Here is a 26,981-nt window from a genome sequence, read left to right as displayed (position 1 = left end):
TCTGGATTTTCAGGTCTGGAGACAAGTGAAGGGAGAAAAAGTCATGTAAGTGTGGCAAGTTCATACAGCAAAATATGATAGGTAAGTAGCTGCAAAAACATGGTGCAGCTCCCAGAAAGGAAGATTTGAAGATATAAGGGGAATCCAACACCTCCTCTGAAAATGTCTTCAGTGTGTTAATTACCCAGACTCCTAGGAACAGAAATTTCTGATTTATTTTTAATTTGAATATATCTGTCCTTTGGTTCTTTTTATGCCTTTCTCTACTAGGTTAAAAAAGCCACTGGTACCCCTTATTTTCTTCTAGTGAAAGTACTCACATACCATAAGCATATCTCTTCTTGATCTTCCTTTTGATATGCTAAACATCTCCAGCTCCCTATGTATTTCCTTGGAACACATCTCCTACAGCCCTCAAATGACTTTTTGTAACTTTTCTGATTCAGTGAAATTCTCCTGCATCCTTTTTAAAGTATGGAAACCAGAGCTATGTGTAGTATTTTATTATCAGCAGGTCTAAGAGACAAAAATCGCCTCCCCTCTCTAGTTCTAACAGAACCTGGAATGTAAGACCGCTTTGGCACCCTGGTGAAATATCCTTGCTAATGAATGAGATACAAAGGTAGCGACATGACATAGAAGGCCTCTTAAAAGCCAGGTGGCCAGGCAAGGGAGAGGCAGCAGATAGCGAGATCATTTTCTCACATGACAAAATAAAGCATAAAAGAGGAATTGGCACAATCCTAAGTGATAGGGACAGAAAAGCACCACTTGGCTACAACCCAGGTAACTTAATTATCGTCACGACTTGTTCAGAAAGACAGCCTTTTAACTCCGCTGTGATCCAGGTCTATGCTGCTCCAAAGGACGCCCAGGAGAGGAAACTGTGCAATTCTGCAATTAGAACTGAGCTGGACATACATCAGAAGAAGTGAGGCATGAACTGCTACAATTTGTGAGACTCCGCAGCCTTTATGTGCAGAGTAAAATGTTCTAGTAAAACCGGGAAACAAATGGAGAGCGGAAATTCTGCAAGGCATGACAGAAAATGATACGGCTCAAACAGACAGGACTGCAGTTACATGAAGTTCTTGGAAGAACAAGAGAGTGTCATTTTTAAGCAGAGAGATAATGAGAAAGAAATGAAATTACAGACCCCACATGGTTCTTGTGATAGGTGGTGAAGAGAGGAGACAGTCTGAAAACCAGCAAAGTTCCCCAAGGCGTTGGAGTGGTGGCTCAGCTAAGTGGGACAGTGACAGGAAATGTGACAGCAGCTGGGGAAGCTGTAAGGGCATTCAGGAGCCAAGCAGCAAAACATGAGAAGCAGAAAAGAGCCTTGCAGCATGTGGTAAGTCCGTCTGAATAATGGAAGTATGAGGGCTGCATGAAATACGGAGCAACCTCACTGGCCAGTGAGCCAGACCCGAATGCAGACAATTGTGTATGCATAGCTGGAAGAAATAGGGCCCATGCCACAAAATCCTGATGATGCATTTTGAAATGACAGATCAAAATTTTTTAAGCATAGCTCTTTGCCATAACAACAGATTACAGATTTACGTCTGAAATTGTATAGATGATAAGAAGGACCTGCAGATGTTTTATTATGCGATACTTCGTATATCATCTTTGCAGCACAGTCATATGCTATAGACATGCAATGTGAGTGCTATCGCTGTGTAGTTTCTTTACCTCAAAATAATTAATACTTTCCTTTGCTAAAGTTTGCTAAAGTCCTTTGCTAAAGCTTTTGCTTTAAGAAATGTTTTTTTTTCCCCCTACCCAGTTCTCCACTACATGAGGTAGTCCAAAAAACTTTGCAAGATCTTTCACATGACTACAATCCATGTCCTCTAGAAAACCTCACAAACCTGCATCTACACCGCTAATTGTTCTTTCTATTTATTACTGTGGCCCACAGTTCTAGGTAGCCATTAAACTTATCATTCTCCTTTTCTCTTATTTCCTGGCAGAGTAATTTCCATATGCAGGACATACAGGACAGAAGGATCTATAAATCCAGTGTGCATGCAGCGTTCTCTGTCTCAGTTACTATTAAATCTGTAGAACTATACAGAAACAATTCTCAATAAATTTGTGAATAATACAACGTATGTTGAAAGAAATCTGCTGAAGATTTTTAAGACAAAGATAATCCTTTCTTGCTTTTTAAAAGAACAGCAATGCCTTTCCATTATTACACGCAAAGACCAAATTTTGAGATGTGCTATTTACACCCAGCTCCCTTTGAAAATGATCAGAAATGGAGATGGACAAGCACATCTCAGAATCTGTCAAGGGCAGGCCTGCCAGAAGCATTTTTAGATGTTAATGCTTTTGGCAGTACATTCTTACATAGAGAAAAGCATCTGCAATGACGTAACTTCAATCATCATGTATAATACACACAGGCCATTGGTTGTACACTTGTCTGTGTTTACACAGAACTGCTGTGTAATTCACACATGTACACAGATCAAAACTCAGATTAGAATAGGATATTAAGCAATAAATTTAAACTTTGAAAATATCTTTCCAGAACTACTGGAAGATGCAGAAATTTTCAAACCACCACGTGAAAAAAAAAAATCAATATTTATAATAATATATAATTATAATATATACATCTATTAACATATCTACAAATCCAGGAGAAAAAAAAAAAACTGGACATTTTATTTCCATAGAATTCTGCCAAACTTGCATGTTAAGTGTCCTTCCCTTAACATTATATGCATGCAGGAGTATCAGTTCAGCTAAACACCACTATTCAGTTCTCTGCTTACATTATTGAGGATCCTGTAGTGAAATTATGTAAGTCTGGGTAGAAAAATAATACTGAAAAAGGCATAAATATTTTATATAAAAATCCCACTTCAGTTTAGAGCTGTGAGCAGTATATCACTGTGTCTTCAGATTAATAATGCAGCAGTATGGTTCTCATTGTACTCCCTTTTATATGTACCCAAAAAACCCTCTACTGCTTCACTACTATGAAAAAGTTAAACAGACAAAACATAACTGATTAGCTGTTAAAAAAAGTAAAACCAAAGTACTTAATTTTCAGCATTTTTCCTTTGGATTTTTTAACATGCATTTTAAGAGGATGAAATTAAATACTGTATAGTGTGTACACATTTGCACAAACACAAGAAAGAGTCTGAATTTTAGTAACAGTGTTCAGAGAAATTATGGGATGTTTCACTTTTTTACAGGTATATTTAATACATAGCATTAATGAGTTTAAAATACAGGTCTTCTGCTGTTCTTCATTGGCATTGGATTTGATAAAAGACACTAACATCTACAGAAAATAGATTTAGATGAAGTCTACAGTTATTTCCTAACATAAGATAGGAGTAAAACTCAATGTCATTTTAAAGATAAACATGCATTTTTCATACCAATAAATAATGCTATAAATTCTGCTGTACTGGGTTGCAAATAACTTCAGCTGAATAAAACTGCATGACATGGGATTTACTTATCCTGTACCTTCACAGAAACAACTTGTTCTCTGACAGCACTCATTCTTGGCAATTTATTGCAGCTGTCAGCAGCCAATTTGTTCAGATTACTGCTCTGCATAAAGGTGTAACAATCATGAGGATTTATTAGCTGATTATCATAAAGGTGACAGTCAGGATCGCCTTCGAAAATGCAGATGATAAGGAAGTTAAATAATTGCACAAAGATTAATATCATTTTACCTCAGTTTTGATCTTGGAATTATCTACAAAAAATTACTGCAGTATGTGTTTTTAATCACAGTAGTATATTGACTCAATATGGAAATGATTTACTCACTGAAAAAACATGTGAATATTAAATGTACTCCGACTGAACAATATCCACATATATGTACATAATTCTACCTATCAGATGAAATAATGACTAATACTGTAAGTTCTCATGTTCACTGGAATGTAAAAAGGCTGTCTTAATGACTTCAAGAACTAATACTTACCAAAACAAAACATCTTTAAACCTTATGTCATTGGTTCTTAATTTTTTTGTTTAAATATTCTTCTGAAGAACGCCAGAATTTGATCTCTAACTTCTTGCTGAGTGAAACTCAATTATGGTCAAGTTCCATCATACAAATCAGCATGTGAACACAAATACATTCTTCTCCAAGTTTTTGTAAGAGATCTTGCTGGAGGCTTTTGAAATCCTAAAATAAACACTGAAATGGTTCTCAGACTTCTTTTTGGGAAGGTATTCTTAGATGGAAGCTCACAGTGCTCTACTTTCTTTATACTCACATGGGGAACACATGCAATTGCAACACAAATGTATTTGATGAACACATAATGCTCAAAGTTAAGAATAGAAATGAAGCAATCAGCATCTCATTTCAAGAGCCACCACGCTAAACTTGTCTGGGTACCAAGATGAAGATGGAACTTTACGCCAGTTCTGTGACAGGTATAACTTTCTCCTTCTCTGAATTAGGATGCCACACTATCGCTCTCACTCTTAACACTTTCCTCTTTCTTAGAAGCCACCCCTTCCACTACATTTCTCCTCCACTCACATAGCCCCAAAGTCAGTATCTCACTTCCACGTCTTCAGCCTTCTCTAACATCTTTTTTTTTTTTAATCAATTTAAATTTCTCTAATATATTTTTTTTTAATCTCACTGAGGTGTAACTGAGACAGAATATATGCCAGGGGAAATTATGACATAAATTATAAACATGAATAAAACTGCGAGTTTAGCAGAGGACAAGTAACTCAATTCAAGGGGACTTCCAGTACCCATTTCTGCAAGGCACATGGTGCTTGTTCTGCAATCCTCCAACCAGGAACCCTGTCTTGCAGAAGCCCAGTAAACACGGCAGCTCCCACATTGTCACCACAGCCCCAGAGTACACAAAGTTCAGCACCTCTAGCGGCCCATGAGCCAGCCCAGCTCAAGCTTTGATGGGGGACTATGAGAGTGCTGCCGTGACAAACTCATCCACACCAAGAGGCTGAGGGAACAGGGATGCTCCTGTTTTCCATCACCACTATCAGTTTATTATGGAAACTTAACTAGTTTTTGGGACACTCCTTAGCAAAGCAGCTCACCAATACATTTGCACAGGAAATTCCAATGACCTTCCTGAACTGCTCCTAAACTGCCTTTTTCACACTGCTTTCTCAATTTTCTGGTTTGCTGCTTCTTTCAATACGTAAGATCTCTTTCAACAACTACAGCTTCTCCCTAACCATAGTTTGGTCAGATGGGAATTTCTCAAGACAAAATAGTTTTTAGTCTCATTTAATAAAATTATTTCTATGTAATACAGTAGCTACTACTTGAACATTACTCAAGAAGGGAGGAAGATCATAACAAGATGAGCTTATACTAGAACACTATCAGGAAGATTTTTATTTCCTTCCTACACATTCACCATTCCTGGATGCCAAGTCAAAACATTTAGTTTATTTTATGTGCCTTGAAAAAGCCATGGAACTTCACTCATGTGCTCTATAAGATTAATATGTATCTATCATAGTATATGCACAAAACAAGTCATCACCAAAGTATTTACAGCCTTCAGAAACAGCCTCAAAATGAGAAACTGGGGTAGAGAAGTCCCTGTAAAGTAGAACTGTCAAGTGTCAGTGATTTTCATGCACAGTGACTGGAAAAGAGTATTAGGGAGGGTGAGTATTAAGACCTATCTTTGTGTTCAGATTGAGCTTGACAAATGACAACATTTTTCATGGAAATCTTCATGGAGAGTAATGTGTTTGCAGGTTACATTATCCAGAGATGTGGTACCACCTGAAGGTGAAATGAGAAAAGTGTCTGAAAGGACAAAGTGAAGAGGGATTATAAGCACACTGGTAGCCAGAGATGTCAAAAAAATCAAGAGCAGAGAGATTTTGGTAGAAATACCATGGATTTTGTTAATGTCTGTTCAATACTGCAGGAACACCAAAGGTGAGCTGTATCAGAGGAAGGACTTTTCTAGTATTTATGCCATACAAAAACTACATATCTAGGCAAACAAAAAATAACAAAACAAGATTAAAAAACACTAAAGAAAAGCTAAATGCTCTGGGCATTTTTCATCGAGGGAAGATTTCCCATAAAATCACATTTCACATGCTTTAATAAAATGTAGAAATTACTTGATGCTTACTACTGGACAGTCTCCATTTACTAAAAAGAAATACACTCTAACTTAAGATACTTCAAATTTTTTAGGAATCTGAAGAGCTATCTAAATAACTGTGTGCTTTAAATTACAAATTTTCCTTGTACTTCTCTAATTTCTCCATTGAATTCTTATTTAGATCCTGGAACAAAAAAATGTGTCTATTTTATGACATTCTCTTCAAAATACTTAAAATATATGATTTTAATTACAGTAATAATAATAACGTAAGTATTACTTTGACGATGGTATTCTGAAGTCATATATCAGAAATCCAAAACTCACCATGTTTTGGATAACAAAGTTAAAGCTAAGCAGAAAACAGAAACTATTTCCCAAGGTTTACCACATACTGAAATATGCCTAATTGATTACATTACTTCAGAAAAATAGCCATTGTTACCATAATTGCTGGCTGAAGTACAAAAAAACTTTCAAATATACATAAACTTCAAATATAAACATATCGTGTCATCCATAGGGTTTTATGGTATAAAATAAAATTCTACCATGTATACTTTTGACAAGTGTTTTTGTCCAATATTAAAGCTGTTTGCTTGCCAAAGACTGCATCTTTTCTGACTTCTAACTATTTATAGTAGATTTAAACACACAGTATTATCTGACTGATCTAAAGAAAGCCATTAACCTAAATAGAAGCAAAAGAAGGAAAAGGTCTGTAGAAACATAAACATGTCTGTTGGATTTCCACTCCTCATTTTAACAGCTCCTAAAAGCAGTCCTACTAGTTGGTAGTATCAGTGTCCCAATGACAGCACCTATAACCAATGTTCTAACAATCAAAGTGCAGAAGACTGATAATTCTTTTTAATGAGAAAGTAAGGGTATCTACTACAGTATGACATAAATACTTATCTGAGCTTTCAAAGTAGCACTGGCTGTACAGCATCTGTAAGACAGTTTTTTTTCCCCTTACTAGATAACAGCTAATGTTAGTGTCAGAAAATATTAGCATATATCATTTTCTAACACCGTAAAAACAAGAATAATCACATAAATTTCTTGAACCGCATGTAGCCCAAGAAGACTCTAATTTCATTCACGAAGTAGATTAAAAACAACAAGAACGACATATTGATGTTATGTGTGTATTACAAGTCATGAGAATTATTTCTCCTTCAAGCCATACCTTGCAATATGGAACCTCCCGGATCTTGCTTAGAGTTCTAATCATGGGATTTTTATTTTGGAAAACCTATGCCTATCAATTGGTAAAAGCTGCCACCTACTGGTCAATACAAATTATTTTACACCATCAAAGTAAAGAATAAAATCAACGCAGCAAACTGTACTCATACTTCATAAAAAATCCTCTGCCACCTTAAAAAAAAAAAAAAAAAAAAAAAAAAAAGGCAAGAACAAATGGCCATAAGAAACAGTTTCATCGCCAAGGCTCATTTTAATCATCTGTTCTCACCCCCAGAGAACTAGAAGGCTGTAATTGCACAAACCTGCCAATAAAATCATCCTTTTTGCCAGCATCTTTGTCCCACACGGTAATATCAATAATTCCACCTCGTTCTTCATAGAGATGAAAGTCAAACTGCTCCCTCCACTGAGGATTCAAAGTTTTTGGCATAATCTGAAAAAAGCACAAAAAGGAAGTCATACTACATTGTATAGGCATCCTGTTTTTTAAATTTTAAATTTTATATTTAGAGTCTGTCCAGGAAGTTTTTTATTTTTTGGAGTTCAGTAATCTTAAGGAGTGAGAATTTTAAAAACTGCAATTAAAAAAGACTATTGGTCAGTTCTCTCGTGCTTATGTGACACATCAACAACCTCCAAAATCTTGCAGCCTGTCACCTTCAAAAGCATCCAGAACAAAGGGCTTACCCTGGGAATGGAACCATTTTTCTGTAGAATAATCATGCCCTATCTTGAGTGACAGTTAGCTACAAAGTGTCTCAGCCTAGAGGAAAACAAAGCACCTGAAATGACAAGTAGATGGTGACTGAAAAGACTTAAACAGAAACAATTTGATGATCTCCTCCTTCCCCAGCTTCAGAAACAGTCGGAGAAAAATGATACCATAGCTTACACCTTATGGAAGAATATTCTTTTACTTTAATTTTAAAAAACAAGAAATTGAGGGAAAAAAAACCCACAGAAGCCTGCAGGTTACTGCCCTTCCTTTGCAGCTCGTATAAAAGTAGTTTTCTGAATCATTCTCAGTCCAACTACTTCTCACAAAAATCATACTTGTATTTCAGTGGACTTCAGTCTCTGTACTTGTAAACATGCTCTGCAGTACAGAAAGCTTGCAGTTTTTATAACCAAAATGCAAAAGCAGTTGTCACACCCATCCTCAGCAAAAATTGAAGCTGCCTAGTATCTTGCTTATGAAGATACCACTCTTTTCTATGTTGATGAGTACCACTGCCTTGAAAAAATGTAAACATTAATAAAGATTAAGAGATAGTGGTGCTATTAAAGTGTTAAAGTCCTAAAAGCATGAGACTTGATCTCCCAATTTTGTTTTGTACATGAGAAGGTACACGAGATTAAAAAAAAAAAAAAAAAAAATTCAAACTGTATAGCATTATCACAAAATTGAGTGACAGCAGTGGTGAAAAAGTAGGTAGATGTGTACTCCAGAGTGGGTAAGAGGAAACAAAAGCACAGAATTCCAGTTAACTGACTTTTTGGGCATTTGATAGGAACTTCCTGCTACATAAGGGTCCTGATGCCATTTTAGAAGTGTAATCTCAGTCAGTACTATGCACTGTCAATTGCTTATCACAAAGCATTAAAAAAAGTGGATGAAACGGTCAAATACTAATATATATGTGTATATATATCTACATATTATTAATCACATAGCATCTATGCAGGTCCAATTCATACCACAAAAAAAAAAAAAAAAAGGTAAAGTACAGTCACTCCACCCATCATAACACAACAAGATACTGAAAGTTGATCAGTACAAATCAAAACAAATACATTCCCATATACTGAACATTTGTGTGAAAACAACTGGCAAGCAAGCGTAATGCAGTGAATTTACATTTCCTATCAGGTTTACTTTTTTTACAGAAGAAAACATGTGAATTGTTTTTCATAAAATAAATAAAATGAAGATAGTGTTAAATAGTACCTACAGGATATTGAGAGTGAAGATATGCCAATTAGACCATGTGTTCTCTATTGGTGCTGTTGAAACATTAAGATTTCTGACATATCCTTTGCTATAAATTTCTAAATATGCTTGTCATTTTGTGCTCATTAGCCAAAATGATTACAAACAATGATCATTCAGTATTACACCTCTGAAAAATATCCCATATTTCAAACTGGTAAGTGTATATTCTGACTTTGTCTGAGATAGCTGAGAAAGAAGTTCGTTTGTTCAGTCTTTTTTTTGTTTGTTTTTGTTTGCCTCAAAATGTGCTACTGAAAAGAACTCATGTAAATGCTTGATAGAAAACAGATTTTTTTTTCGGATTTTTAGGAACCAAATAATGACAGAGAAGCTGTCTCTAATATCCCAGGTGAATTTGAAAGCAATAAATACATATATAGAAACAGAACTGGACCCAACTTCCTCAATAAGCACTACAAATGCAGGAGACAGACTGTGATCTGAATTAGGACTCCTGACAGAATTCTCTTCCCTGAAATTTTAGAAATAACAAGATACATTTTCAAAAGCTTAATTAAACACAGTAGTTAAGGAGCAGAGCAGGAAAAAAAAAAGCAAAAAAAAACTAATCCACCACTACTGACAGAGAGATGGGATGTACAGCATAAAAAGTATGAGGTTTCAGAGGAACCTCATTTATCTTCTCGTGGTAATGTAAAAAAATAAGGCACTTCAACCTTCGATCTTCCTTTCTGTAGAGAAAGCTGGTATCTTTTTGTGTTTGCCATAGCTTAAGTACACAAGTTCTAAGATTACAACTTTGAGAAGAACTCAACAGTTTATGGGGATCTACTATTTCTCCATAAGCCTAACTTAGATTATAAAGCCCTATGGTTGGTTCAGATATCTGCAAAATTGACACCTAAACACTTGTGGCTTCCTTACTTTGGCTTACTTCTGGCTCTGAAAACCACGAGGGCTATCATGGGCATAGAGAGAGGAAAATGCATCATCAGTGGTACCGGTAGGAAATAGGAGAATAAAAAATAAAAGCAGGAAAGCCAAGGAGCACTCTTCAATCACTTCTTCCCTGATCCATCCTCCATGTTTGTTAAACACATACATATATAAAAACTTAATGAAACTTTCTGCAAGGACACAATGAAGAAAATGAAGATACAAATATGACATTCTAAGCATGTGCAAAGGACTAAGACTGTGCAAAGGATCCAAGGCTACTAGCATCACTGCAGAAAAGCACAAAGGTGGTATCTACTTTCCACAATCATTCTACAGTTATTCCCTGCATCAAATGGGCAATAGCAGGAAATAAAAGCCAAATAGTCTGTATGGAAAATACAGTGTGCCTCCTTACTCACTTACAGTTTTATCAGTCTTTTTTGTTGTCCAGTATTATTTTTGCTCATAATTAAATAAAACATTTGAGTAAATATTGAGGTACTCTGACAGTTATGTAACAATAGATAACTTACAATAATATAACAATGAATCCCCAGGGCAATCTAAATAATCATGCAAAACAAACAAACAAACAAACAAAAACACATCCAGGGAGAAACACAGAACATTTCATACATGGTCTATGTGCAGTTTAGATCACAGTTAGAATTACCTTGCTTTTGTACTTCTGATGCCCCAGCCGGAATTTCACATAAGGATCACTTAGTCCATTTGCATCCATTGCCTTAAGTTCACGGCCTTCAATCAAGGTAATGCTGACTATTCCTCTCCATAGCTGAGATTTTCTGTGCAGGTCTGAGAGACGTAAGCTCTGGGTCTGAAACTTCAGGGAAATAGAAACATAAGTTTAGTTAAGACAAATCCAGAAATTTTCTCTGCATTTTAATGTTCATCTTCATACTATCACGAATGTAAAACAACCATCTTAAGCCATTTTTAAGTTATTTGTCCATACACAAGTAAACCACATTATGGAGAATTACTTTGAGAGTAAATGGTAACAAAAGCACACGTAATGGCATATGCTGCTTTTGCAGAATGATGCATACTAACACTACTTAAGGGAATTTTTGAAAAAGCAATTTTGGTTTTCCCTGCTTCACTTCTACCCCTGCCAACAGAACTAACAACAAGTAGACATTACACAGTCTCTTATATTAGTTGCATATGATTGAATGAACTCCAACAAACACTAAAACACACATGAAGAATAGTGAGAAAATGGAACATTAAAATACAAACTTACCATGAGAAACATGGATCAAGGAAAAATGAAACAATAAAATCCTGACAACTACCTGCAGTCTCTAAAATGATGTAGTCTCAGAAACAGTATAGAAAACTGAATCTGTTATCGACACAGCAGTTCAAGGCTTTCATGACAAGATATTGCTGAACCTCTGATTAGAAACGTGCACTTGTGAACTGTGAGCTCTCAGCCACTAACTTGCAGGCCCCCCAAAAAAATCCACATGGACATGCACAAACCAAACGACCGCAGACTCACTGACAAACTCCACTGCGGGAGAAGGTTGGGTGTGGGGAACAGACAAATCACCTTCGCCTCCTCAGGTATGTCAAATGTGTTTTGGGATGCATGGGAGGACACCTTTCATTCTGCAATTGTATTCATTCAAAATTACCTTATCTTAAGTTAGAACACTAGATAGCTACACAATATTTTAACCAGAAATAATTCCTTCTAGGAACCAAAGAGCCTCATGTTCATGTAGATACTCATCTGAAAGTATATCAAGGCTGCATTTTCTTTATTACTTAGTGCAGTCTGAGCAAATGCTTTACACAACCCCCTGTTTTGCTCACCACCCCCTGACTGAGGCCAGCTAGCCCCTGAGCAGTGGAAGAGTGCAAGATGAACTCCCACCCTCCTCAGAACTCCTTCTGCTTGGTGTGGTATAGAATATCCACTGGCCACTTTAAGTCAGCTGTCCTTCTGTTCCCTCCCAGCTCCTTGGGCCCTCTGCTGTCAATGACCTTGGCTCTGTACAACACCACTGAGCAGCAAGTATAAACATCTGCGGTTATCAAGATTGTTTTTCTCCTAGAACTAAAACATGGCATCATATCAGATGCCCTGAAGTAAGAAAAAAACAAACAAACAAAAAAATCCTTCCCAGTTGAAACTAAGGCAGAGATAGAGGTTGCAGAATCAAAAATATGAGGTAACTACACTCAGAAAGAGATTTCATACTGGGACAGAAGCAGTGGCTTGGTTGAAACATTTCAGCAAAGAATATATGTTAGTTTCATTAAGAGTTGAACGTGAATGCAACTATTTCCAGAATACTATCGTGGAAAACAGGCATTTAATTGCATTTACAGCTGCGGAGCTCTTTTAAAGTAAAACCTAAGCACAACTATTATTAGTGAGGTCTTTACCTCACTGACAAATGAGGCACTGAATCATCTAGAGGGTATATTTGATCTAAATTCCGTATTTTCACCAGCTTTTAAAATAATTAGTTGCATTCGAGCAGCTGCCACCATATGAAAACAGATTATTGTTATTTTTTTTAATGACCAGTAAGGAATACAATCAACTAATGTAATTTTCATAAGAGGTGGCAAGGCAAGATCTAGAAGATCCAGCAGAAAGCATAAAATGACAGAGGGGTCAGACAGGAGTTCCCTAAAATCAGGCAGAAATCTTGAGAACAAATATTAATGTTTTGCTTCAGAAAGCCCTTTCAGGTCAGCACCGATCACACTGCTTATGACATGCAAAGAGACCACCAGAGACTAGTAGCATGTTGACTGATAGCAGAGCTGCAGTTCAAATTTCAATCTTCAGGAATAAAGGAAACTGGCTGCTAAAAATAAACTGATATGTGCTTGTTACTGCTTCTTAGAAGCAGGGAATTTGAACAACAGTGTTGCTCTTCTCTTCCTGGCTTTATCAGTAATCCACAGGTCCATTAAAAAAGCAAACTGCAAAATGAAGACATACTGACAGTGCAGGGCTACAGCTAAATGGAGCTAAAGCTATTGAGATTTCCTGGACATCAAAGGTACAGGCTGTGTGGTCTTTTACAACAAGAATAACTTCTCAGGTATATATTTATTTATTTATTTGTTTGTTTTTACTTCTGTGGGAGATGGAACAGCACCTGAACAGACAACTTAACCACTCTTTCATTCCCGGCAAAGTCACCTTTCCCCTCAGATATTACAGATAAAGATATAATCTCTAATTTCTAGGCAGGAAGTTAAAAAAAAAAGTCAGTAAGAATATTTAGATCCAAGTCAAATTTGCCAAAAGCAAAAATTCAGAAAAAAAATTAAAGTAAGAGTCATTTCATACTGTCGAGTTCTTTGCTTATCAAGTTCATTTCATAGAGTGAGGCAGATGCATCATTTCTAGATACCTGTTTAGGTCTCTGAGAAACCTTCTGTAATCCAGCCCACAACAGGCTGTGAGACCAGAAGTAAAAACATGATATTTATATAAAAGAAAGATATCAACATGTATCTTTCCAGATTCTTCCTCTAAAATAATGTTTCTTAAGACTTGTTCTTAGCTATCTTATTCCCCTCAAAGTAAGTAATGAATACTGTATCCTGGCTTCACTCTTCACCACAAACCAATAGAAACATGAAAGAACTTCATAGTTTTTAACTTCTCTGGGAATAGGTATATAGTTATATTTCATACTACTTCTATCTGTAATTGAAGATACTGTCTACATAATATCACAGTTCTGAAAGAAGCAAAATCAAGATCTCAGGCCACAGATAACTATAATTAGCATGAGATTTAAAAAATATTACAATTGCACACAGTGAAGCTTTCCCTCCTTTCTCCCCAAAGAAAATCAAAATTGAGACTTTTGAAAGTGGGTCTTTCATGTCAAAAGATACTTAAAGCTGCCTGCAAGAGATAAAGTCACATATTTTCAAATTCTGATAAAAAACTGATTTAATACTTCTTCGTACTTGTTCTATAACCAGTATGCAAAAATAACACTTTTTGACCTGATAAAATTAGATCTTCTTTGTGTTCCACCTATTTTTTCTGCATCTGTGACAGTCAGAAGGTCACGCAAACAGCAGAAAATCTGCTGATTCCAAAATAGCACAGTATGTCAAACTATATCAGAGCTGAAAGATGGTATTACAACATGGTTTAATATTCTGCATGTGGGCATATATTACTGGGCATACACAGCAAACCAACTAGGCTTAGCAAAAATGCAGGTGTTGTTCCCAGCTACAATTCCTCTGTTGTGCATTCCCAAACTCTTCTTGGGATGCCACGTAACCATTTCTCATTGACATGAAGGTAAGCTTTGCCTTGGACTGAGGCTCTTGCCCATTCAGCATGAACTGTAATTTAATCTATGGACCAGGCTCTTGTGCGCCAAGACTTCAAGAGCATGTTCTGGAAGAATGCATTTATCAACACAAATTTATTATTACTTTCGTCAATAGAATAGAAGCCCTAAGGCTTCTGTACCTCTGAAAACTCTGCAAGTACTTTTGGATATCCAAGTAATCTTTGAAACTCTGGCCCATAGTTAGTTGGAGAAACCTCACAATTTGTCCTTTCCAAGCCTGACCTGACCAACTTTCATGCTGTGCAAAGTACCACCTCTCTCACTTACATGTGCTTGTGCCCATGTGAACAGATCACTTTTACTAAATTCTGTTACATATACCACTAGGACACACTCCTCCTCTGAGTCCTGAAATGCAAAACCTAAGAGTAGTTCGATGGTCAGGATATGAAGTAAGCTAATGGTAATGAGTGCACATAGGCACTGTTGCAGGCCTACCAGAAACTTATTGTGAAGATAAAAGGTCTTAAAAAAGAAACATATAATGCAACTAGAGATGCAACAGCATCTCTACCCAAAGAATTACTTTGCATAGGAGTCTTTAAATTAAATACAACTGAGGAAGAACATAGGAAAGAATTACACTTCTCTCCATTGTTGAATAGAGCAAATGTACAAATACAGGGCAGTGAAACAAAGACACCAACATCATTAACTGCTGCAAATTCAAGCAAAAAGTCAGAATTCTATCCCAATTTCTGGGATGTGTGCACAGCTCAGGTAAAGTATGTAAAAAAAAAAAAAAAAAAAGGAGAGAGAGAGAGAGAGAAGAAAAAAAGAGTGTCAACTGACACAGTTGCTACTTTTGTACTTGCCTACATGACCATAAATAAATAAATAAATAAATAAAATAAAAATAAAAATAAAAAATCAAGAAATGATTGAACATAAAAGGCTGCACACAAAATGCTTTTCTTGCATTAAAGACTACAGAAAGTACACCTTGCAAAAGTAGGTAGATAATGAGCTTTTAGAAAGGCCTTCATTGGATTGTGACAACACCAGCAGAAGTTTTATAAATGGATTACTTCTGTTGGTTACCATAATAAGAAAGAACAGTCATCTGAACTTCCTACTAACAATAACTTACATACTTAGGACATTTCCATTCCAGGTGAAGCTAATCTAACTCATTCAGAACCGAAGACATTTACACTGCCCTCTCTCCTGTGTATTCTTAATATGACTATCATGTTAAATCTGGTCTAGGATGTTTACTCTAACAATCTAATGTTGTCCCTTCTGTAACAATTTTGTGGTGACAAAGCAATATTTGCAGTAAGAGCTAATAGTTCTGCAGCATCTCCTTTAATTTTTGTGGTGTGCAGAGCACAACAACCTTGCATTCTACTTAACCGCAAGGAAAGCCAAACTTTACTTGCTGGAACCAGCTCATATGTAATATAATGAAGGCTATTAAGTGAAGTAAAAGCAGTCAGTGAGCCTTATACTTTCTGGGAAAAGACTGAAATATTTAAACAAGATAAAGGTATGCTGGCAGGAATTGTCAGAGAATCTGTGTCAGTTTAATTCTAACCTTCACCCTTGTCATTCTCCCAGCAATTCCTCTTGGAAACGGTGGTTGTAGTATGTGAGAAGCTGGTCTCCTGATGATCATGCTATTTTCCACCATCCTGATGCTGAACTGAATGTGACACAAAGAAGGGCAATGGCCATGAGACTTGATGGAAGCTCCCTGTGCTTCTGGAAGTCAGAGCCTGAACGCAGAAAGCCTGCTCAGTGAAATTCTACTGAGCTGTTTTGATTGATAACTATAATAGCTGCTACACTACATACCAGTAATGCAAATATAAGCCTCACCAAATATTTGCATAATTTTTATAACCAGATGTCTAACAGACAGGTCTATCTATTCTGACTTTTTTTTTACTTCTATTCCATTATTTAGTAGTTTTCCTTCGCACGCTATTTACAGCTGATAAACTGACATTTAGGGCCCCATGACTTAGAAAAGCTAATGTTTTCTTAATTTTTTTTCTTAAATAATAATAATTATGATAATGACACCTTCTATTCCAAAATTCTACGTGGTTTCAGTTCAAAGATTCTAACTGACTCCCAAATCCTTCAATTAAAGAATGTCATGCAACTCTATGTTTCTGATTTTCTTTGTTATCCTTAAATTACAATTTGCTACCTCCAGTCTTATTCTCTACTCAAGAGGCATCTCTCATTCCAGTGAAAACACGTTTATTTCAATTTTAAAATAGCAAAAGTGCTTCACAGAGTTTTTCATGTTAGAAGGCAAATCAGTGGTCACATAAAACAAACATCTTTACTTAGGAACGAAAGCATTAGTCAATAAAGCCATCACTTTTGGCATTTTAGTTAGTGCAACTGAACATGCAGGTTTTTTAGGGAAGCATCTGAAATAAAATCAAAAAAGCATCATCAATTAGGAGCTGAAAGTGTATTACATTTTGCAGTTCATTTTTTTGTTTTAAATGCTTATGAGTTATAATTTTCTTTTTAAAAGTACATGTAAAAGAAATCTTGTAATGATAAAACAAAAACAGTAATCTAAATGCAAAATCTAAACTACTTTAATCTGCTTGCTTCAGGCAGTAAAAATACTCTTTAAACCAACTGAAATTAAACAAAAGAAGCCTCTTAGTTATGACTTTGTGATTAAAAAAATATTTTTACTCTTAATTTATACACAACCTGTTGGAACCCAAACTAATTCATCTTTACTTGAACGAAGAATGGACCTTTTATTCTAATTGATCAGAGTCATTCTGAAAGAGCTCACTAAAGAACTCTTCAAAACTCAGGTTTTGAAGAATGTGACCCACAACTGCTAGCAGAGTTCCAATCCTTCAGCCTTCTGCAGAAGTGTTCCTACATGCCCTGCAACTGTCAGTGAGAGAACATCCTGCAATGGTTGTTAGTATAATAATCTGACCCAAAAACTTCATGACTTTGCACTGGGTCTGGCTGGGATGGAGTTTGGATCCCTCACAGCGCCTAAATGGTGGTGTTTTCTGTTTGTTGCTAAAGCAGTTGTGATGACCCAGCAGTGTTATGGCTATAGCTGAGCAGTGCGCAGCATCAAGGTTTGGTGCTGGTCAACCTACAACAGACTTGCTAATTTTGCATATCACTATCCATTCTGACCTATTTTCTATTTACAGTAAAACTTAATTCCAGAAAGCACTGCTTTGCTTCCCTTGCTTACTCTTAACATCCCTAATCATTAGTATCACATTTTCCTCCAAATTAAATATATATGTTTTTGTTTTGTTTTGTTTTGTTTTGCAAAGTATCTTTTATTTCCAGACTTACTCTAAAATGTGTATGTAAATTGTGCCCAAATCACTGCGATAGAACATATCCATCTGTGTCAAGGGAGGAGATGAGTTTAATTTGCAGCACAGGGGATACTGCCAGACTCCCGGTAAAAAACAGCACTCTACCGGAAATGATAGATAAGGGCTGGAACTGACTCTCTGGGGAGGTGTTAGAATATCCATCACTGCCAATTTTTGAGGACAGATTAAACAAACACCTGTCAGCAGAGTTTTGCTCTCACTGTTCCCACAGTAGGTTAGGAAGACAACTTTTCAGGCTGTTACTCCAATTTTCTGTCTTTTTCACAACCACTGTACACACCATAGACTTTTAATTATCCAAGGCATGAAAAAGTGAGGTTTGGTCTGTTCACCCCTATCCTTTTCTCTATTATTCTCCTCTTTCAACAGAAAGTAGAGGGCATTTTCATAAAATATTTACCAGAAACTTCAGATTCTTCACAGAAAATTCTGCTTGTTCAAAATGAACTGAATTGTTCTTTGGAAGAGTGTCACAAATAAAGGTTTCTGCTTAAGTTAGTGGAAACAATTAGTTGTCAAATACAAGCTAAATTACTTGACAGTACTAAAAAAATATAAATTGTGTTTATTAAAAAAAAAAAACAAAAAACTGTAACATTAACTCTTCTTGAAGGAGAGAAGCTCATGCAAAGTCATCATGTAGTAGCAGAAGGCAACCACCACAAAATACCTGACAATCTGCAACAAACTCCCCCACTTTTTTATTGAATGCTTCCAAGTTTATGCTTTTGATTTCAATGCTAAACACCACACTGCATGAAACAGTAAGATTTTATCTTAAAAAAAAAAAAAAGTAGTAGTAAACACAGAAGTACTGACAGTTTATCATCAGAAGGTAAGAGAAGAATGAGAGTTAGAAGAGTTAGTTTCTTAATCAAAAATAATGTAGTTTTTTACATGAAAAAACAGTGCGTTTAAAGAGGCTTCTCTTTTCCCAGTCATTAGCTTTAGCCTTAATAACGGTAAAGAAAATATAATTTTTTTTGTTGTTAACTTTGATAGCAATGCACAGTATAAAATGATGAGGAGAAGGGGAGTAGCACGTGCATCTTTGCTGTGGAGAATTAGTATACAACAAGTCAGAACTTATTTTTTCCTAGCACTTAATAACCAGAGTACAAGGGAGAAAACAGCTCTTCACAATTCACCTGTGCTGACTCACATCAAAAATAGTCACCCTTTTATTCTTGTCACATGGATAAATTCCACCTCAAGGATTCTGTAATGAAAATACCTCCAGCAATTAGCACTGTTCATCTCACTGCCACAGACTGTGTTCACTGTTAGTAATGAATTCTGTCCCTGGCCAGTTTGGTCTTTTCTGTGCTCCTGTGACACCTAGATCACAACAACAGTGTTTTATCAAATACTTCCAGCATTCAGAAAGTTTAGAAAGCAAGAGAGAAGGAGATTTGTTTTCCTCAACCCAAAGAACAAGTGCGACCAGTAAAAGCTTTATTGCCAGAAAGGAAATAAAAGAGAGAAAGGAAACAAAGTGAGTATTTCATGGGGGGGAGAAAGCTGTGAAGAAGCATGGAAAGCTAAGTGGCAAAGAAAAGAGCTTTACTTAAAATAAATTTCTGAGGAGAAACCACAAGAACCCAGGAGATCCAGCAATAAACAAAGAGACAAGTCTATATCTTTACCAGAAGAATTAACATGAAAAGGGAAACCTGCCCTCAGGGAAAACTATGTGGTGGACAGTGAGTGCCAAGAAGGCCACAGAAGGTCAGATTCCACACTCAGAGAGAAAAGCCCAAATGCAGAGGTCAAAGCTTTTCATTTTTTATCTTTTGAAGAAGCTAGTGGAAACTAAAAATAGCTTCCTCTATTTATTTTAAATGAATTACTGAAAATATTCAGACCCTACAAATACTTTGTCTTCTAATGCATAGAATATCTAACAAATTGAACTCTAAAGCACAGGAACTGAGGCATGGGAGTACTGTGCTTATGGGGAAACACCTGGATCACAGAAAAGTACATGGAACACTAAATAATCCATCTGCATCTTTACTTGAGGCATAATGAATCTTAGCATAGAATTAGTGGCAATTGCTTTGCACCTGGTAAAAGTGGAAGTAGTTGCTCTCCCAGACCAGTCAGCAGAAGCCACACCTATGAATCTGTAACCCCTGATCAATTGCTTGCTTTACAGCAACAATGCATTGTGGATGAAGTAAAACAACCAACTGAAAACAGAGTGCAAACTGTAACTTCCCAGCTAAAAGATGGTTTGTCTGCTGGGTTTTTAAAACAGCCCATTGGGAGTTTCTCTTTGCTGATGACATGAAATTTTACTTTCCACTGGATGCAAATGCTCTGACTTCAAAACTCTCCGAATTTCATTTTTCCTAGATTCAGTGAAGGATGAGTATTCCCTCTAGCTCCCATGAGTTTTGATCAAGTATGTCAGCCATAAAGCAAACATGACAGGGAAAAGTTCTAAAAAAACTATCAACATCAATAACAAAACCACCACACAACAAGGAACACAAAAATGAATTTTCAGTGAGACTACTAACAAATGTTTATAACACTACTCTGGTTGAAAACTGTAGCTTACCTAGAAAATAGATAAAATATACTGATGCATTCACCTGCATATTTCATGGGACCCTAAATTCATCTTTCGCGTGTACAGAGGAAGCAGTAACTGAAGAAGAGATTCAGAATTTGGCCAAAGTAGCTCTGTGCAAGGAAATGAATACTGCAATACTCTCTCACGCAAGACTAGTTATCATTCTTTTTCAGCTACTGTTCAGACTACATGGAACTACGTGAAAACCACAATGCTCGCAAACAGTAATGTCATGCAAAACTGTATTTGTTACTTCTTAACTTCCATCTATGGATGCTACAGAAAATTTACATTTCAAGCACATAAATGTAGAAATTAATGTATTCTGTCATAATTTATAAAATCAGACTAATTTCCTAGAAGTCTCATTGTAAAGACTTCAGAAATAAAAGAAAAGCTTTTGAAAATTTTATAACTAAAAATTTCAATACTGTTTTTTCTTAGCTTTCATTAACGTAAGATGAATATTTCCTGAAGAATGATCTCAAATTGGGCATTTTCTTTTTTATCTAGAAGTATTAAGCACTAATACTGGCACAGCTGCCCAGGAGAAGCTGTGGTGCCCCATCCCTGGAGACGCTCAAGGCCAGCTTGGATGGGGCCCCGGGCAGCCTCAGCTGCTGGGGACAGCCCTGACCATGGCACGGGTTGGGGCTGGGTGGGCTTTAAAGTCCCTTCCAAACAAACTCATTCTATGACGCTATGTTTCATTTGATTATTCTATTTTTCAACATTTTTTCTAAATCTGCTTATGGGGACTCCGTATTGGCCAACACACACCCCAGACAAAACCATTTTTGGAGAGATTTGTTAGAAACTAACGTTTGAGTTTTTTGGTTTATTTTTACAACAGGTCAAGGATCTCAAATTTTGTAAGAGTCCCACAGGACAAATGAGCAGACTAAAACAAATGCAACTGCAATTAGATAACAATGCATTTTATCACACAGTTCTGTGTCTAAACTGAGAGATTTCTGTTTATAAAACCATGAGAATAATAGTGCATATTATCTGCATAAGCACTTACAATGTATATAACTTAAAAATCCAGGTGAAACTATTGCTTTAGCTAAGATAAATGCAGAAAAATGCAATATTTATATTCATACATTCGCTATTTGCAAAATCTTTTCATATACTCCTTTTCAAGTACGGTGACCACTGAATTAAGTATTGCCAGATGAATGTAATAAAGGCTAACACACGTAAATAATTCATTCTCTCAAGAATTCCCAGCTACTATGATGTGCTGTTTGTTCTGGATAATCAAAGCTCACAGTTGTATCAAACCAGAAAGAAATTTGGGACAATTTTTTCATAAAGTGATCTCATGGAATCATTTGAACCGCAAGTGACTTTTTAAAAGCTCACCAGTCCAACTCCCCGGCAATGAACAGGGATACCTACAGCTTGATCAGGTGATCATGAATGTCACCAGGAATGGGGCATACACCAGCTCTCTGGGTAACCTGTGCCAGTGCCTCACCATCCTGACTGTAAAAACCTTCTTCCTTATGTCCAATCTAAATCTCCTCTCTTTCAGTTTGAACACACTTCTTCTTGTCCTATCACCACCTACCCTGTCAAAAAGTCTGTCCCATTCTTTCCCACAGCTCCCTTTCAGGTACTGAAACGCTGCAACCAGGTCTCCCCAGAGCCTTCTCTTCTCAAGGCTAAATTTCATAAACTCTCCCACCACATCCAGCACATCAAGAGTCAGCACACTGATGGCAGGGTGCAATATAGCTGTGTCATTAGCCAACCTCAGAGCTGTAGCAGAAGTTTGAGTAACTCATGTATTTCAGAAAGTTACATGAATCATACAAGAATCAAAACATTACACAACTCCACTCCATCAACTCTCTGTTTTATAAATTTCGAAAAGGAAATAGATAAGATACTGTCCTACGTCACAGAATTAAAATGTGTGAAAACTCAATTCAGTGCTCAAGAATTACGAAATCTGAAATTTTAATTTTTTATATGTTAAAAATACCATGCAAATGTACATCATTTATCAATAACCTTGTATTTAAATTTGCAAGTCAGTATACTAGAAAAGGAAATAGCCCATATTAAATTACTCCATGTAGTTATTTCTTCTCATTTTAACACCTCTACATGATAATATTTTAAACAAACAAATAAATAATTAGCCATTTCAGCTGAAGTCTTTCAGATATTTAAAAACAATTTTTAATTATAAAAAAAGTAAGAAAGCTTAGAACTCAAAAGCAGCATAGCAATATTAAGTAATGGTGGCCAGAAAACTGATGTGGAATCACACATATTTTCATTATCTTATTGGAAACACATGCAGGAAAAAGGCAAGAATTAATTGCAGTCTACTACTGTGTGTGTCCCAGCCTTTCCCCAATGAAAAAGAACAGACATAGCCTACTTTTTCTTGTAAAAATGACTCCTAGGAGTAGGAAAATCTGTATGAAGAGCTGTATGAAGTGGATACTGAGAATGACACCTCTGCTCTTGGAAAACCTCACTATTCCCTTGAATCCTGTGATCAGAAAAGCCTATCTCTGAGAAGCATCACTCTGAAATCTTTCACACAAGAGTTCTAGACAGTAACAGCATTAAGTAATAGGAAAATGAAAGTTACCCTTTGCATGAATTGCTTTTTAACATCAGCAAGTGTTACGGAAATTGATTATACACGAGATATTAAAATTGTCAAAAAAAGAGTTAGGACACCTTTAGCAGTAATTACCTGACATTACTAAGTGACATCAAGATAGCCTGAAATGCAACAATAAACTTGAATGGTGTAATTACATTGAAAGCTCAGGTGCTTCATGATTTGGGTTTGACAAAATATGAACAGTTTCATCAAAACAATTACAAAGACAACAAATCTTGTGCCACAAGATTTCAGTCCCAGAGGCAGGTTTGGTAAAACACTGAAGTTTTTCTACAAGAAATGCCAGAAGACCACATGCTAAAAGTTACCTTACTTGATCTTTTCCAACTCTTCCTCATTAGCATTGTCTGAAAATAAAATAGAGCATTTTAATTACCTTTTCTCTGAAATGCAGAAAAGGAGGCCAGCTGTCTCCAATGGGACAATCCACATATAATGACCATTATCACTGAAGCAGCAACACGTAGACTGCAGCAACAACTACACAAGACTGAAATAAATCCAGACAACTAGCAGCACTGTTCACACCCAGGCATACTTCTCTGGGTGCTTTGAACTCCTCATTCTTGGAGACAATGGATTACATGAAAAATGATATTAAAAAAATAGATAAGCAAATGAAAAAAAAAAAAACTGCCATTATTTACACTGACACCAATTTTGACTGATCCTGGAATTTGTTTTTTTAATATTAAAATATTCCAATTCTTTAGAACATTACTGTCTATCTGAGAGCTGTAGTTGCTTAAAGACAAACCCTACATAAGGATCTTTGGGCAACATACAACTATTACAAAATCTTTAAGACTACTATTGCTACTTAATTTCATGGCAGTAAAAAAATAGCTCAGTTGTTTGATAATTACATGCATGAGCTAAAACAAAATATACGGGCTAGAAATAAAATTCAGACTCTGACTCAAAAAAACAACAAAAAAAGAGAACAACCAAAACCACAACTCAGTAGCCATATCCCACTACGTAAATAATCTGTGAAACTTTGGTTTGCTAGAGATAATGCTTTAACATGCTGGGAGGCAGCGCCCAGAGACAGATATTCTTAACTGGTAAATAAAATCGCACAAGATGGATATGGACAATTTACCTGTGAGCACAACTGTTGCTTAAAGCCAATCTATGGAAATACTGGGAAATCAATCTGTGCAATTTAACATTTCTCACCCTATGTTTTCACTGTGCAGGAATAATTCAAAGGCCATTATTATTTTTTTTTAACCTTTCTTAAGCTTTCACTATATATATAGAGTACTGAAGATATATATATATATGTATAAACTATTGCAAAAATACTTCTTTTTCAGACTGAAATAAATTTTGAAAAGCTAGCATTCTGCTTGGTATAAGTATTGTGCGGGGAAAAAAACCCAAAACTGTTATTTTCCTTCTTTTAAAATATCCATAACTTTGTTTAAATAGGTGCAGCTTGTTGGGACATGAACACCTGGCCGATGAGGAAAACATTTAAGTTGCTATGGACAGATGAAACTTAACATCTTTGCCATTATGTTTGTGACATCCTAGCGCTGGGAAATATATTTACCAAGCATAGATATTTGAACTTTAAAAAAGCCGCAGAAAGCCACTTGGCACATTTTTATGGATAGAGTTAAGAGAGGCATGTGGGAACCAAGCAGGTCAAGGTCATGGCATTTCATGGATAAGGACACCACCACTGCCTCATCCTGAACATTTGCACATAGAGCACAGGCTTAGCTTTGAACCAGCATGGGAGTAGGGAAGACAGCCCAGTCGTCTCAGTCAGCCATATGTATAACACTATTTTAGCTTCAAGCAGTTCAGTTCCTGTAGTATTTACAGGAACATATGACTACTTGTTGAGTGCAATGACACTGTAACCAGCTGTAACAAGATAAGCCGTAATCACCCTTAGAAGCCAAGAAAGCAAATAAATAGCATAGGGCAAATTGTGATGAACTACACAGAATCATAGAATCATAGAATCACTCAGATTGGAAAAGACCTTAAAGATCAAGTCCAAGCACAACCTAATCATATTACCCTAACTAACAACCCTGCGCTAAATCATGTCCCTGAGCACCATATCCAAACAGTTTTTAAACACATCCAGGGATGGTGACTCAACCACCTCCCTGGGGAGCCTATTCCAGTGCTTAACAAAATATTCCATGTCTCAGTTTGACTCTGTCGTTCTTTTATTCTGTGACACTATTACACCTTTGAAGAAGTTAAAGATAACATATGAGCTTGCATTATATGATCTAAGACAGCAAGCAAATTGACAGCATATAAATGTTATAAATGTTTTTATTGATTAAAAAAAAGCAAAAAGTATTTGGTATCACTTGGGATTAATTATCTAAGAAAAAATAATGCTGTATTTTTAATCTCAGATCCAAGTAACACTCACATGTTCCTATTTTTCCATTTTCTATGCTGCTAAAGCCACTGGTAGCTGTACAACAGTAGTGCCTAAGCCCTACTGCCCCCAAGGCCAATGACATGGTCAGTCACCAACTTTCATTTCCCTGTAGCCAAGAGCTGACTTTAAGACAAAGGTTAGAAAGGACTGTTCTGAAGAGTACATGGGAGACATGCAGCTCCAACAAATTCACAATCGCTGTGCGAGATCTGCAGTGATGAAATCTGCACACTCAGCTCTGCTAGCAAAAGAGCCAGAAACACCCACATGCACTATACGGCACCAATGGTTACAACACTGAGCATGGAATCTGCATACACCATACGCATTTTTAATTGGCATGCATACGACTATAAATGATGCACAGGCATGCATAAAGTACATGTATTCAAAGATAAGTATTAAAAGAATATTGTTGGAATTACAGAAACAAAATAAGCTTCATCTGAATATGTCTAAGAAAAAAATGTATATCATTAACAACTTTTTAAATTAACATTCTTTAAAATGAGAAATTAAGGAAAAAATAGTGTTATCTACATCATAAACATTTTTTACAAGTTAAAAGCTTTTCTTTCTTTTTTTTCATCGGAGAGCTCAAGTTTGAACATGTTTTTATATACACATGCTTTTCAAGTACTTTTGTATTTTGTCTTCTTTTCTTACACTGGATAACTCAACTACCTGTTCTATCAAAGCAAAATAACCGAAACAACTACATAGACCTAACTCAAAGAAACTGCAAATGAATTACTGGAAATACTGCTACGGCAACTCAGCTGTTTTAACAGAAAAAAAAAAAAAAAAAAAAAAAAAGAATCACTTTTCACAAATACTAAAAAATTTCTCAAATGTATACCAATAATTCATTCATCAGTTTTGATTCACAATTTAAGAATGCTCATAAGTTAGAATGAATCTGACTTTTCATTTCAACAGTACCCAAAAGAATAGACCATATTAATGTAAATTGTTTGAATGGTTAGATTATTACTTAAGAAGTTAACATTTTTATGCTGTTAGAGAAAGCAGCAGGTCACAAATGACAACGATCCATTCAAGATCTGCTAGGAAAGTTCATTTATGCATCTGTCTATATATATAAATAATTGCAGCCTACTTCTGCATTCTTTTCCTAAGAAAATATACCATAAAAATCAAATAATATGCTCTTATTTATGAAAATAACATACAGAACATCCTTTAAATTGAAACAGTGTCTAATATCCTTCTCCTGGAAGCAAACAAGTGCCAACTACTTAAACTTTGTTTCTCACAGTATACCACAACTCAGTGATAAATCATCAGCTCATCTAATTCATAATATAATTTTATGTAGTTAAATGCACATATGGAAATGTCAATGTTCTTAATT

At 36.0% G+C, this 26,981-nt stretch overlaps 1 protein-coding gene across 5 annotated transcripts in view; it reads right to left on the bottom strand.

Moving 5' to 3' along the window:
- Nucleotides 1-26,981, bottom strand: part of MCTP1 (multiple C2 and transmembrane domain containing 1) — a 265,491-nt gene that overhangs the window by 118,383 nt on the left and 120,127 nt on the right. For 3 of the 5 annotated variants that reach the window (XR_006932340.1, XM_040655736.2, XM_040655735.2), the window contains exons 6-7: nucleotides 10,892-11,062; nucleotides 7,628-7,758 (exon numbers count right to left, since the gene is read on the bottom strand). Coding sequence is in view for 4 of the 5 variants with exons in the window: in XM_040655736.2 (XP_040511670.1) it covers nucleotides 7,628-7,758; nucleotides 10,892-11,062 (302 nt within the window). In the remaining variant the exon portion in view is untranslated. Of the gene's footprint in view, nucleotides 1-7,627; nucleotides 7,759-10,891; nucleotides 11,063-23,492; nucleotides 23,532-26,981 lie in introns of all 5 variants that reach the window. The other 2 variants (XM_015280543.4, XM_025145168.3) reach the window with 1 other exon arrangement.

Source organism: Gallus gallus, chromosome Z, assembly GCF_016699485.2.
Source record: "Gallus gallus isolate bGalGal1 chromosome Z, bGalGal1.mat.broiler.GRCg7b, whole genome shotgun sequence".
NCBI classification, from domain to species: Eukaryota; Metazoa; Chordata; class Aves; order Galliformes; family Phasianidae; genus Gallus; species Gallus gallus.
The sequence above is the reverse complement of the archived record's forward strand: the minus strand, read 5'-3'. Positions and strand labels throughout refer to the sequence as shown.